Source organism: Parasteatoda tepidariorum, chromosome 4 (assembly GCF_982258835.1).
Source record: "Parasteatoda tepidariorum strain Cologne lab strain chromosome 4, Ptep-v5.0, whole genome shotgun sequence".
Classification (NCBI taxonomy): domain Eukaryota; kingdom Metazoa; phylum Arthropoda; class Arachnida; order Araneae; family Theridiidae; genus Parasteatoda; species Parasteatoda tepidariorum.
The window spans coordinates 54,690,183-54,706,273 of record NC_141758.1 but is presented as its reverse complement, the minus strand read 5'-3'; the positions used below and the strand labels follow the sequence as shown (position 1 = coordinate 54,706,273).

General features: G+C 28.0%; 1 protein-coding gene across 16 annotated transcripts in view; it reads right to left on the bottom strand.

Moving 5' to 3' along the window:
* The window catches only part of LOC107442885 (coiled-coil domain-containing protein AGAP005037), a 330,755-nt gene that overhangs the window by 89,669 nt on the left and 224,995 nt on the right, over positions 1-16,091 (bottom strand). For 14 of the 16 annotated variants that reach the window (XM_071182301.1, XM_071182305.1, XM_071182308.1 and 11 more), the window contains 2 exons: positions 15,266-15,301; positions 10,324-10,472 (listed from right to left, as the gene is read on the bottom strand). In XM_071182301.1, coding sequence (XP_071038402.1) covers positions 10,324-10,472; positions 15,266-15,301 — 185 coding nt within the window. Of the gene's footprint in view, positions 1-7,206; positions 7,286-10,323; positions 10,473-15,265; positions 15,302-16,091 lie in introns of those variants that run through there. The other 2 variants (XM_087161148.1, XM_087161149.1) reach the window with 1 other exon arrangement.

Genomic DNA, 16,091 nt, shown 5'->3' with positions numbered 1-16,091 from the left:
AAAATCTTTAATGATATTCTCTCTCCATTCAAAGAAACCTTCAATTGGGAAATTATGTTTGTAAGATAATTTTAAAATAAAATCATCGAGATTTTTAATAAAAATGGAAATAACTTTGTTTTTTGAAGTTAGAAAAGATGGTCTAAATTTTGAACCTTAAGACATAAATTTTTTAATTTTATCGTTGTCAATAATATCTAAATCCCCTGTAATAACGTGTTTATGGAAGTTATCAAAAAAAGGGGTATCTTTAAAATCATCACAATTACATACATAGTTTAAATTATCTGTAGCTATATTCCTATAATTACAGATTAAATTTTTTAGACTCTTAGTGTATCTAAAAGTTGGTTTACAATTAAGTTGGATAGGAAGAAAGTTTTTTATTTTTACCTATGCATTTATGTTTCTGCATTTATGTTAAGATTATTAAAAATTTTATTGGTAAAATCTAAAACAAAATAATCTGGTTTGGGTAAATCCTTGTGCTTATAATTATTCTTAAACCTATATCTAGCTAGATCTTCAACTAAGTTTAAAAAATTAGAAAAATATTGTTTTGAATTAATTTTTACTTGATCTAACTTTAAAAAATTTAAAAGTTATATATATATATATATATATATATATATATATATATATATATATATATATATATATATATATATATATATATATATATATATATATATATATATATATATATATATATATATATATATATATATATTAGAAAATGTGAATTAATAATTATGTCAATAAAAATATAAACCAATGGGAAAAATAAAAAGGAAAGAAAATGAAATGAAAAGTACCAAAACTAGTTCGATAACTTTTTATGGTGTATTTACCAGCAATAATTTTTTTTTTGAAGTTTTGCTTCCGCCTTTTTCACAGGTGGTTCGCTAAATTCGCATGATGTTTTTGCACTATGAAATTTAATGAATAGATAAAAGTTAGTGGACCCTAATATGTTTATAAATTTTTGACTTTCTTTGTTAAAATGGAATTAAAAATATTTGATGAGGAAAGTAGTTTGAAAGCACTATAATCATGAAATATTTTTAGTTTAAAAAATGTAATTATTTTGTTCAGGCTAAAGTATTGTTATTGTAATAATTGATAAAGTAATAGAATTTGTAAAACCACAAAAAATAATCCATCCATTACAATTAAAAAAAAGTATTTGAAGACAGTCCTAATGAAATAATAATTCAAGAAAGTAATAAATTCCTACTCAACAGGGATTACTTATTTGTCTTTAAGGATTAAATAATATATTTTCCATCAAAATAATAATTTTCTATGATTTATCCGGCTGCCTCCCACCAGCGTACAGCTCAATTTGTTAATATAAATTTGATTGATGTCTGATTCAAACGCAATTACGCGTTTCATTTTTTCGTCAAGTATTCTTATGAAAAAAACATTACGAGGAACAAAATGAAAAATTGGCGAGTTTTATATCCTGGATGATCGCCAAAAGAAAAATAAGGACTGAAAAAGGATGTTTATTCGCCTTTTCTTCGTTATCATTATATTTTTTCCGAATTGTTAGATATGACAAATTAGCTGAAATGAAATTTAAAGAGGCCATCCTGCTTTTTTATTTGTTTGTAATCTAGAGCAGCAATGATATATTTGGAATGGGATTTTTATTGTTATTTTGTAATGAGAATGACATTTTGACTTCAGTTAAGTTTCATTTGTTGTCATAAAATATTAATTAATGTTTGCCCCAAGATGTCTTAAAGATGACGCATAAATAAAAAGTTAGCTTCAAATTGAGATAATTTTATACTTTGTATAAAATGTACCGATGCATTTTTTTCTTAAGAAAACACTATTTGACATATTTTTTACTTTGTCGAAAGAAATATCTACCAATCAACTACAAATTAATAATTATGATTTTCCAGTGAAGTCCATGTGATACAGGAAAAAAAAAATGCACCAGTTTATTTAGTTTTAATAATCTGTTATGGTATCCTTGATTATACATTTTTAGAATGCTTAAAAAAATTTGTCAAAAAATTATAGTCAGTAAAGGCCGCAAACTGATATTTAAGCGAGAAAAAAAAATAATTTAAGAAATTAACAGTGAGAAATAAGTTTAATTGTAAAATCATATAGAAAAGAGTTGAAAGACAATATTTAGAAACTCGACCAAGTTTAATCAATTTGTAGTTTTGATGCTTCTAATTTAGCCTTTATCATTAATTGTATACTAGAACTATGCTTTTCAAATGCATTTCTTTACGCATAAATCAATAGTAATTAAAACATAATAATTAAGTTATGTAATAAAAGGCAAAATTAAAGGACAAAATATTTAGGATTGGGGTAAAATAAGACAACTTTGAAAATAGCATAATTTTTTGGTGCTGAATAATACCGAGTTGAGCAAATCTTTATTTTGATCTTCTTAAAACGTGTTTTGATTAATCTGTAAATAAATATGAAGCTACCAGAAAGAGTAAAAATTAAAAATGAAAAGAATATTGAAGTTATTTTTGCTTCATTAAATTTGGCGACATATGCCATTAAATTCTGCGCACGATTGTGCACCTTAGATTAAAGCCGAATTATTGATTGTTTACTTTTTGTTTTACCCAGTACGAGGACTGAGTATTTTATTCAGTTAGTTGTGTATGAGCACAAAGAAGTTCATTTAAAAGTTTGCCAGAGATCAAAATCGTTATAAATCACTATTAAAATTGGGTGGTTTCTTGAGCAGATTGCTATTCCATCTGCAACTAGCATCTGCGTGGCAGCCCACATCTGCTGTTCTCCATTCCTCCATTTTCATAAATTAGGTTTCGTTTTACTCTTCCACTTTTTCTTTAATTTGCATGATAGATTTAACGCCGAAATAAAAAGTTCTGGTAAATGCTTTTTTATGCCATTTTTTAAAAATTTGAAATTTCTATTTGTTTATTAACACCCAAATTACTTCTGTTTTTAATGTTAATTAAAAAAAATTAATGTCATGTTTTTTTTTTCTTCATATGAGAACGGATTTGTTAATGCCATAATTTTGGTTTTCTGATTTAATGCAACGGCGCATACATTACTTTAAATTTTATTTCTTAAAAAAAGTTTTTATTATCTATATGTTTTTTTTTACTAAGTATATTTTTTATTAGGTTTATGTTTGGTAAGTTTTTACTGTACACTGTAAAGGTCTGGTTTCTTAGGACAAGCGCCTTATCTGGTCGTCAGCGTTAAGTTGACGTCACCCTGACGGCAACAAAATACTGGTTTGTTAGCTCAAGGTCTGGTTTCTTAGGAGAAGCGTCTTAACTGGGCGTCAGCGTTAAGTTGATATAATTTTGACGCCATAAAAATACCGTTTTGTTAGCTCAGTGTGAACAGTCGGTCCAACACAGACACTATCTCGCATTGCGCATGCGTTAATAACGTAAACAAATATTTATTTTGAATTTGTATTGATTTTGTGATTGTCGACCAGTGCTTTTAAGAACAAATAATGACTTTTTCCAAGAAAAAACACATTATAGCTTAGCTAAATGAAGAAGAAGAGGAAAAAGAAGCTATGTTTAATGTTAAAATCTTGGTTGATTTCAATGCTCTGTATGTTGGCTGTTGTCCACCATTGCTTCTGTTGTTAACGTCACGTTGCAATCCAACTGCAGTTGATTTGGACGGCAGTTGTCGTTCAAGCTGAGCGTTCGATGACGCATACTGTCAAACTCATAAATTGACCAATCAAAGGTAAACGTTCGTTTCAAGCTGACGTCGACGTTTCCTAAGAAACCAGGCCTTTAAGTGTTTCCGATCGTATTGAGCCATGGTATTTTTCAAATTTGTCCTAAATTTATTATGGTGCAAAATTGAAACATACATTAATGCAATTAAATTCTTCTTAAATTAGATTACAGGATACTATAGTTCAACTTGGAGGGAATTCAACACTTTATTCAGGTCTTAGCGAAGATGGTTTCAGATGGTTATAGATGGTTTAAGTTATCAATAATGTAATTCACCAGTCCAATATTTCTGATATTAAGAAACGCAAAATAACTTCAGTAATAATAATCATAAATATTAAAATATATTCTATATTGTAATGGCTAGAGTAAAAGCTAAATGATATAAAAGTTTAAAAAACTAAGTTTTCAAAAAAAGAAGAAAAAAAGAAAGGGAACTGTAGTAAATTTACGTGAAGATAACTTATAACCAATACTAAATTATTATGACGTTCAAATTTTCTAAGAAATTGCGACCATATTGAATCGTAATATAATTTAATTCGTTTCCATTTCTCAATGTGGGGGATAGAGCCCTGGTGGTTCAGGGTATACAGCGCTCACCCTCCAATTACGGAATAGAACATAGGTTGTCGTAAACTTAGAATTGGGTCGGCTGTTCGACGATGATTATTAAATGAAATATGGGGGGAAATTGAACAATATTATTGCGAAAAATAATCATTCCAAAAATAGTCCGAAATACTTGATAGTGTGAAGCGATTGTGAACGTGCTAATAAGAAAAGTTCTATGAACAAAGTGCATTAATTTAAATTTTGTTAAATCAAATTTGCACGATTTTATGATTCAAGGTACTGATATATTGACTCAGTCTTGGACCGATATTTTTGAGAGTGTATTAATTTATTTTTGAATTAAAATAAATAAATTGAATTAATAAAAATTTATAAATAATTCCCCTGAAACTAACATAATTAATTCCAAATCGTGAAAATGATGTTCATTTTTCCAATATTCTATATTCACATTAAATATTAAAGTAAAAATTTCTGTTAAATTTAATATCACTACTCTTTTTAGCACATAAACAATGTTTAAAAAGTAAAAAAAAAAGTTAAAAAAAACTTTAAAGAGATGAGGGAGCCTTCTTTGGGAAAAAATGAGATAGTTATAAAATACGAAATTTTAAAAAGAAATAAAAAAAATAACAAAAATAAACAATGCATGCTTGAAAAAAATATTTTTAAAAAATGCTGATTTCATAAACCTTTAAACTATTAATGACCACTAGTATGACCAATCGCCAATATCTATATTATATGACCAACAATTGAGATGAACATAAAGTGTTAAAGGTTGTTTTAAGAAAAATAATGAGTAAAAAATACCATTTTGTTTTAAACTTACATCATTATTTATATTTATTCAGGTAGTAATTATGATATTCAATCTTGAAATTGTCAGTAAATATTAAAATAAAAATTTCCAAAAAAAGTTAATTTCATATATGTTTGTATACCATGACCATTATAAGTAAATCACTACTTTCGTGATATAATGATGACATATATATAATTAAAATATTAAGTAAAAAAAATCGGAAAAAGGTGGCTTTACCTCTTTGATCGGGAATGAGATAATAAGGAAATGAGATAAATAAGATAATATTAAAAAGCGAAAGACTAAATTTAATATTAATAATAATAAATAAATGAAATAGAAATAAATAACAATAATAAATAAAAAAAATTCTTCCAAGACTTACACATTTTTCAGTTAAAATGATGTTTAAAAAAAAATTATTTTATATTTCTCTATATTACAACCATTAAAACTAAATCACTATTTTCTTCCCAATGTAATGATTAGATAGATATGTATAATGATTAAGTAAGTAAACAAAAATAATCTTTGAGAAGATAATAGAACCCCTTTAATAACTAAAATGCTAAGATACTAAAGGCTAAATTTAAAATTAATAATAATAATCAAATAAAAAATAATAATAAATGGTTTTCAACGAAACTCAAAATCTTTATTTACGTTTATCCAAATACTAATAATCATGTTTCATCCATTCTCATCACATATTTAAAAGAAATATTCCAGGAAACGCTAATTTCATATATCCACACAGTGGCCAATACTCAGATAACATGACAAAAAAAAATTAAATGGACATAAAATGGTAAGGATTGGATTTAAAAATATCAATGATAAATTAAATAAATAAATTTTCTTACGTATTTTTTAGTGAAAATGTTGTTATAATTTTTTTTATAATTAATAATAATGAATTACAGAAATAAAAATAAATAAATATTTTTTTATAAAATTTACTACCGTTGTTTACATTCATTTATCAAAATAGTATGATGTTTTACTTCCCAAGATTCTCAAAATACATTAAAAAAAAAAAAATCCAGAAAATGTTCATTTAATTTTTTTGTCATATTGTCTGGATATTGGCCATACTGTGTTGATATATCCAGACAATATGACAAAAAAATTAAATGAACGAAAATGCTAAAAACTGAATTAAAAAAAAATTAATGATACATTAAATAAATAAATTTTTCTTACATATTTTTTAGTAAAAATGTTGTTTCCAAAAAAAAAAATGTAATAATAATAATAAATTAGTGAAGTATAAGTAACTAAATATTTTTTTCCATAAAACTTACAACCGTTGTTTATATTTATCCAAACAGTAATAATGACGTTTCAATTTCTAAATTTCTCCTCACGTATTTAAAGAAAAATATTTCAGAAAATGCAAATTTCATATATCAACAAAGTATGGCCAATATCCAGGTAATATGACAAAAAAATTAAATGAACGAAAATGCTAAAAACTGAATTAAAAAAATAATAGTAATGATGCATTAAATAAATACATTTTTCTTACATATTTTTTAGTAAAAATGTTGTTTCCAAAAAAAAAATTTAATAATAATAATAAATTAGTGAAATATAAGTAACTAAATATTTTTTTCCCTAAAACTTACAACCGTTGTTTATATTTATCCAAACAGTAATAATGACATTTAAATTCCTAAATTTCTCATCACGTGTTTAAAGAAAAATATTTCAGAAAATGCAAATCTCATATATCCACATAGTTTGGCCAATATCCAGATAATAACAATATCCATATAATATGACCCACAAAAAAAAAAAAAAAAAAAAAAAAAAAAATTGACATAAACTGAAAAAATTGAATTGAAAAATAATAATAATAAAATAAATAAATATTTTTTCTAAAATATTTCGTAGTGACAACGTTGTTCATAAAAAAAAGTTAATATATCTATATATTACGATTATGACCATTAAAAGTAAATCACTTCTCTCTACGCGATTTGCAACACATAAATGATGGTAAAAAAAAAACCGGAAAAAGGTGGCCGACCTCTTTGATTAGGAAGGGCAAAAATGTAATGGCCATAAAAATGTAGCTACTTTTCTACTCACCTGGTTGTCCGATTTAGTAGGGGTGGATAGGAAAGAAGTTTCCACGTACCTCATACCTCAATATACTTAAGCCTGAATGGAAGTCGGGTCGGTTTGCGGACCGTCGGCCGAGCGTTAAGGGAGGTAGAGGGGGGACAAAAAGTAGTAAAAGAATAAACAAGTGACGCAATTTTTTTTTTACGCCGTTTATGTCCCTGCTGGCGATTAGTTGGCAAAACAAATCAAAAAAGATTCAGGTATTCGGTTATATCGCTGTATCTGAGCTGCATATATAATGAAGGTGCTTGTGTAAGATGAGAAAAGAATGTCAATGCTGTGATTTAATTTTATTTATTTTTTATTCATTTATTTTTTATCATATTTTTGAGGAAGGGTGGTAAGTTTTAAGCAGTGTTTAAAAAACTGTGTTTGGTATTTAAATATTTTTTTTAAAGTATGAATATTTACAGATCATCCCCACAATGGTTATTTCACAAAAAAGCAATTTCTTCGTAAGAATTATCCAAAATTAAAAGTTATTTCAGAACTTATTTAGATTTGGGAATTGTATTAATGTGAGCGGAACAAATTCATTTTTTTTTTCAGTTTCAATGTTTGTATAGGATTGTACTAATCATAAAATCAATTCAATTTACGAAGTCAATATTGATACATAAGAGGTAAATAAACACATTGAAACATTAAATCAAATTGGAAAAGCGCACAAGGCAGCTGAAACCAAATTTGTATTATATAAAATAGAAATAAGACATATATAAAATCTTTACAATTAAAAAATTAAAATATGAAAATATATCACACATTTATACGAGGGTTGCTATTTATATTTCTGGCCTAATATCGAAAAAACAAATATGTAGGATCGAAATTGGTTTTATTGTTTTTCAAAATATTCTCCATGATGATCAATACACTTTTGCATGCGTTTGAACCAATTTTCAAAGCACTTTTTCCAGTCTGATTGAGGTAACTCCAAAACATGCCTTTTGAATGCATCAACCGCTTCTTCGGGGGTCGAAAATCGTTCTCCACGTAATTTATTTTTGATGTGTGGGAATAAGAAGAAGTCATTGGGTGCCAAATCAGGGCTGTACGGCGGATGACCCATCAGTTCGATCTTTCGCTTCGTCAGAAATGCTTTTGTTTGAGTCGATGTATGAGAGCTATCATTGTCATGATGAAGAATGATTCGTCTGTTCTTCTGCTTTTTTTGAATTTCTCCGATGACTTCTGGCAAACAAATGGTCGTGTACCATTCAGAATTGAACGTCCTGCGTTGCTCTAACGCCACTGTTGCCACATGACCGTTAATGCCGAAGAAACAGGCAATCATTTGTTTCGATGTGCTTCTTCCTCGAACAACTTTTGCGGGTTTTGCCTCGTCTTGGAAGACCCATACAGTTGATTGCTGTTTTGTTTCCGGCTCACATGCATAGATCCATGATTCGTCACCTGTGTAGATGTTATACACAGCCTTTGATGTACCTTGAACGTATTTTTCCAACATTTCCTTGCACCAATCGACACGAGCCTTTTTTGAGCGTTTGCCAGATTATGCGGGATCCAACGCGAACAAATTTCTTTTACGCTCAAATGTTCATGCAATATTTTATTGATGCTAGTCATACTAATGTCCAAAGACGCCTCTATCTCACGGTATGTCACATGACGGTCTTGCTTTATCAGTTCACGCACAGCATCGATCTTTTCTGGCACAACAGCGGATTTTGGACGACCTGCACGGGATTCGTCCCGGATCGAACATCGACCACGATTAAATTCGTTATACCGATTTTTTACAGTGCTGTAGGATGGCGCTTTATCGCTAAATAAAGAATTAAGTTCATCGAAGCACTCTTGTCTTGACAATCCACGTCGAAAGTTACGAAAAATAATGGCACGAAAATGTTCACGATTCAATTCCATTTTTTGAAAGAGAAGAACTTTTCAATTTACTGTCAACAACACAAATGAAGCTATAATGGTAAATCGTCTGCTGAATTTATATTTAAAAATATCAAACTTTCGATTAAAATCGTCTGCGGTCGCCTAGCAACACTTACTGTTGCCAAGGCCAGAAATATAAATAGCAACCCTCGTATTTTCATATTTTCAATTTTTAATTGTTAAGGTTTTATATATGTCTTATTTTTATTTTATAGAATTGTACTGTAATGTCACATTAGTTATTGTCAAATATAAAAATTCATAATATTTTTGATAACTAATGCTTAGATCCATTATTGGTTTTCACAAATAGATTTATTTTATCATGTGTACTTAAAAGAGTAATAAAATGTAATAAACGCGAGCTTGATGAAAATTTATTTTTTTATACTTCATTATTTCAAATGGGTGATTTTGAGTTTTTTCACAAATTCAAATTGATGCAAGGCATTTTTTTGATAATGTTAATACTATTATGATTATTAGTATTATAATTATTATTATCATATTATTATTATTATAATGAGATTAATGCTGTAGTATTATTTTTTTGCATAATGCAAATGCTTTATTAATAAAGTGTTGGGTATATCAGAAAAAAATTAAAAAAAAAAAAAATCAAAAATTGCATTTTGTTTTTAATCTACTACTATAGCAAAAGTATTCTTGGTAACGTTTCAAGAACAAAACGATTCCTGAAACTTGACCCAACAACCACGAGTAACTGTTGCAAACTCACAGCAGTTATGAAAATAGCATATTATTTGCAAAAAAGTATAGTTTCGTGTGAGGACAGAGTCTTTGAAAAACAACCTTAATGTGAACAATACAAATATATTTTTTTTCCTTGTTTGATTCTCCCTTAAAAATGAATTTCACTCAGATTCTTTTGTCAAAAGAAAAATAAATAAAAATAAATAAATATTGAATTTTACTCAGATTCTTTCGTCAAAAAAAAAGGAATTTCACCCAGATTCTTTTGTCAAAAAAAATATTGAATTTCACTCAGATTCTTTTGTCAAAGAAAAAGAATTTCACTCAGATTCCTTTGTCAAAAAAAAGGAATTTCACTCAAATTCTTTTGTTAAGAAAAAATGAGTTTCACTCAGATTCTTTTGTCATGTAGATCATAGCCAAGTGTTTAATAAACCATATATTTAATAAACTTACCTCCATTTCTGGAGGGGGACGTGTGTCGTGTACCAGTGCTGGCTCTTGGGGCTGATGGTGACGCCGCCCTTGTGATCTCTTACCAGAGTGCCTTGGACCTCCGTTCGCCCCTTCTTCTGACCACTCGCCAGGGCCTCGAGAGGATCCAGCTAAAAGAACCAAAATTGTTATAATTTATATTGGTAAAGATGTTTTTAGTTGAAAAATTTCAACAATTATAATTAATTGCAACAACAATGGCGATTAAACGTGAGCAAAATTATTAGTAAATAATTATTGTTGATCTTTAAAATTGAAGAAACTTGTTGCTATTTCAAATATTCTAAAGTCTGATGAAGTCAGATCAGGCCTTTAACTGTATTTTGAGAAAATTTATGTGACATAAAATACTAATAAGCATGTACAGGTTGTTCTGAACTAAACTGACGGTTTCTTAAAAATTTATTGCAGGAACAAAAAGATAATAATAATGATTAAAATTCATGTTTCCAGAAAATTTATGCAACAGAGAGTAAAATGTTTCTCCCATAATTTCAGTTATGAGTTCCAAAATTTTTAATAGCTGGCGGTTCTCAAGTGGTAAACTAATAAATAAAAGATAAACAATTGAAAAATCTTAAAATGGTGATATTTTGAGAAAGTTCACCATTCATTCCAAATGCATGTTACAAGAGAAAAAATTACATATATCTAAACGTAACTTAAAGTGCAACAGAATTAATCTGCAAAGCCATCTGTTAACGTTAACACTTTTTGAAATAAAAACTTGGAAACTTGGGGGAAAAAATCTATGCTCTGTCACATGAATTCGCTGTAAGAATTTTTTTTATATAATTCAAAATATTTTTCTGTTATAAATGTTTGAAAACCTTTAGTTCAGTTGATGGCATTTGTATAAATTAGTAAATAAATAAGCATAAGACTAACGCAATTTCTCTTTTCGAGTTGGCAAAATAGAGTTGAATTTGAGCTACAAGCAGAGAAAAATCAAAGCAACTGATCCTTTAAACAAACTAAACTATATTTCTGTTTTAAATATGCTTATTAATTAATATAGGTTACATAATCATTTAAAGGCATATTTTAGTTTTTATGATGCTTAACAATTGGTGCTGGAAAAGGAAGTTTAATTCAAAAACATCGCAGATTAAGCGTAAATTGGTGTGCCACAAATGTTTAGTGACATTGCTTCTAAGTAAGTTTCTGTCTAAGTAAGTTGCTGTCTAAGTAAGTTTCTACAGTCTTGAATACTGCTCTCGGTTTTACCTACTTTACTACTATGCCATTATTCTCGCCTTTTTCCTTAATTAAACATTTTAACAGTTTATTATACAATAAAAGGCCTAAAATTGTTGTCCAAGAAATTTGAATTTAAAATATGAATATAAAATTTCTAAGAATTTGTTCCAAATGTAATTACCAAAATAGCATTGAAAATAGTATGTACTTCAAATGGTACTGCAAAAAAAATTAATTAAAGGTATACAGGATGTATATGTAGAAACTCATTTTGAAAAGAGTACCACCATTCATAGAAAGCTGCCCTATCTGACAATAATCTTATTATTTTGAGCTTTTTTTTAAAAAAAAGTACAAAAACTACTTTGAAAATTGCTTGAAACTCTTAAATCTTTTAAGACATTCAAATCAGACTTTTTCAGTTAGTTGCCAATTACTATTCGTTACGAAATAAGGAAAAAATAAAAAAATTTAAAAATTTTTTCCGTGTATGCGCAGTATAAAAAAACTACTTTAAATAGTCATATCGCGAGCAGTTATTAACGATTTCTTTCCAATTTTAACCTTCCGTTAGTCGCGCACTTGTTTCCGACATGGTTAATCGCGTTGCACCTATGAGGTGTTTCTGATTTTTTGAAAGCCAAATGAAATTTAGTCTAGTTTAAATAGTTAATTGTTACCAATTTAAGACTCTTTAGAGAGATAAATATCAAAAAAACTTATTTAGCGAAGTACCGAAGATAAATTTTTCTTGCTCCCGCGTCGGATCTCTTCCTCCATCACAAGATGTTCAACCAATTGACGCAAGAAGGTTCTGCGGTTTTTTACTCCGTAACCATTTTCTGTGTATATAACTTGACCATTTATACCTGCTACGTTGAGAAGGACAGAAAATGAAATAAAATATATATATTTAATTCATAAAAATATTATATCCATAATACTTGCGTCAATGGTCGCGCTGCACCAGAGGGGTGATTTGAGCGGTTCCAACTCTCCATCGACATGTTCTAAGGTCGGTTTTACACGGACATTTGAGTAATCCAAAGTTAGGAACATAACATTAGGCTCGACCCCCGGAAAAATCTATTGACGGCAAAGGAGGTGGAAGTACAGTAGGGATGCACCTGTGAGGTGCGCGCGACTAACGGAAGGTTAAAACAATAGTTTTGTAATTAATTTTCAATTGTTCCAAAAATTTTGCTTAATTGTAATAAATATTTTTGAAGTTATTGCAGGAAAAGGTAAGGCAATAAATTTATATTTTTTATGAAATGTCCATTACTCTATAAATAATTAAGTTAGGTTTATGAAATTTTATGCAAATGACAACTAGTGATAAGTTATAAGCTTATTGTTTGATTTACAAGTTATAAGCTTATTGTGTGATTTTTAGGTACAAGGTATTCAAAAACGCTTGTTTTCTTTCGTAATTTATGGTCGGTCCCTTAAGCCTCTGAATGCTTTAAACTTTACTGCTAAGTATGAAAAATAGCATGCACTAATTGCCTCTAAAGTTACAAAATAATCTTCTAAGTATTTTTTGAGAAATTTAAAAAAAAATGTTAAAAGCTGAAAGTGTCTGTTCCATTATTGTAGGGAAGTGTATATTAAAAATCATTAGTATCCAATAAACGAGCTAAGCAAGCTCAGATTGCATTTTTTTTCCTTTAAATTTCGATTCCAAAATATCTCCTCCTTTTGTTGCCGTAATATTCATAAATAGGCCGTTTTTTTCTCAACTTGGGAAGATATTATTGTGTTTTGTAACAATTTTAAGAAAGAAGATGCAATTGCAAAAAAAGACTAAAAAACAATAGATTACTTAATTTCTACTGATGTCACGCGCAAGGTCTAAACAAAAAATAAGAAATATTGTCTAGATTTAAATAAAGGCAAAAATCACACTTAAATTCTATATAACAGAAAATAGCAGTGACCGTTAATTAAAAATAAACATTATAGTATAAAAAAAGAAATTTATTTGTTGAATTTCTACCGATAAAATTGTTCAATTTCAGTATTATTTCAAAACGTTTAAAATCAGCTCAATGAACTCTTTACTATTAGAACTATTACTACTGCAATCCCGTGCCAATGTCTAAGTAAAAAAGTAAGAAATATTACCCAGTATTAAATAAAAACTAGAATTACACTAAGAATACTATTTAACGGATAATAGTAGCTCTGTTAAAAAGTAACATTATAGTGTAAAAGGTTTAATTTATTTGTTAAATTTATATATTTAAAATAGTTTAATTTCAGAATTATTTCAAACCATTAAAACACCTTTTTTTTAAAAAACTCAATTAACGTTTTACTATTAAAAAATAAATATAATTTTTTGAACAAAAAGATTACACAATTGTATTCATAGATATCTTTTTTTAACTTAATTTCATTTTTTGTTTACCTAAAAATCAAAAATATAAACAATAATAATCAAAAATATAAAACAATGTAATATCATATAAAGCTAGCAAATACAGTCGTAGCGAGTAAGAAAATTCGTTTTCAGATGCATCAGAACCTACTAGATTTCTTTCAGCACGAATATTGCGTATTTGATGTGACTTTTTATGCTTATTTGCAGTAAGAAAAGAAAAGATTGAAGCGTGCTTATTTTTCTCCAGATGGCGCTAGTACTGCATTCGTTATTATAAATTCAAAGGAATAGAACTTCGAATGGAAAGCACGTTCCAATAAAATGTCTCAAGTAATTCTATCTGTTATATTTCGCTATGCAAGTACGTATAGTAAGCCGCGTTACAGAAATGTTTTGCAATAAGCCACTACAATATTGAGAGTTGAAAATATCAAGAAAATTAAGTATAAACATAGAAATTTGAATAGAGATATCAGCAGAAATATTGTCTGAACATGCATTTTATAAAATCAAAATTATTTAAGTTTTTCTTGATGGGTTTCTTTAAAATATGAAGATAGTCCAATCGGTTAAGTACGTAAAAAGAAAAAGTTAATTAAAACCAAACTAATGATTGACATAGGGTGTTAAAACGCAAAATGTTTCAAAATTATTTTATAACAGATAAAAATAAAATAAGTAAATAAGTAAGCTAAAAATAAGTATTTATAATAATATAAGTATTTATGTGAATAAGCTGAATATAAGTATGAATAATCATTTATAATTAATTAATAAAAAAGATAATTTATATTTCTCAACGAGTTATATAGAACAATCCATAGAACAAATCCATAGTGAGTTTATAAAAATAAAAGATTGTCTGTCAAATTTTTATTGAATCTTTCAACGAAATATTAAAAATACACCGTCAGAAATGTGTCAAAGATTTAAAAAAAAATTAAATTCAATAAATTTAAATTTTTTTGTACTTGGGCTACCATATAACATGTCTGCCCTGAATGCATTAGTTCAAATAAATATAATTTTTTTGTGTTATCTAAGCAGAAAGTCCATTTGTAAACAGCAAACAAACATTTATTAATTATTTTTAGGAAACCACAAAAGTGGGACCCTATTTTTACAAATTATTAATATTATTCGAAGATATTTCACAATTTTACGAAAATAGGAGGAAAAGTTCTGGAATAATCCCGGCTTTAACAGTTTTTTGATGATTTTTAAGATTCTATCTGATTATTAACTTAACATTTTCTTTGAATAAGTTTGTAACTATTCGAATTTCATGCACTAATAAGAGAAGAACAATTTACTTACCAGAACGTCCACCTCTCCTGCCATTCCCCCACCTGCCTGAAAAAAAAGAGACCACAATTAGAATCACGTATAGTTATAGTTTGTCTACGGTAAGAACTCCCCCCGCCACAAAGTCTGAGACAGTCTGCTGCTATGGAAACAAGAATAGTGCATTTTAAGGAGGGTAGCTTCTCTTCACTCTAGGGCTAACACAATAAACCGGAAAAAAAGATAACATTTCTCACGCCAGCCCAAGCCTAAACCTGTCCTAAACAGTGACCCCACACCCATATTTAAAATAGTAATATCTCGTTACCATAGTAAGCACCAGGGATTCAGATGACTGGCTAGGGGAGTTCTTACTTCAGACAAACTATAGAAGAAATTTATGAAAGATACGAAGCAAAATGTTATTAACTTTTTGCTAACTATAATTTCTGATTGATTACTTAAAGAGGTTTTTTTTTAGGAAAACTTTTGATTGGTTGACAAACACTTGAAATTTTTTTTTCCAAACGTACTCCGAACAAAATAGTTTATCTTTAAAGCGGATCACATACAAAATATATTCTCATTGAAACGGAGCCCTAACAAAATAGTTTATTAGCTATTGGTCAATATACTCTTAATAGTTTACAAAATCGTCACATGATAAATAATTATTATACTGGACCTTTAATAAAATATAACATGGTAAAAGCGGAGAATTTATGAAATAATTTATATTAAAAACGGGTTTTTCACAATTTTTAACCATCTATAATTTATAATTTTAAAATTAAAATTTCTTCTAGAAGAGTGGTAAATTTTACCATATTCTGGTAGTTTTGGCCATACTTTTCTTCTC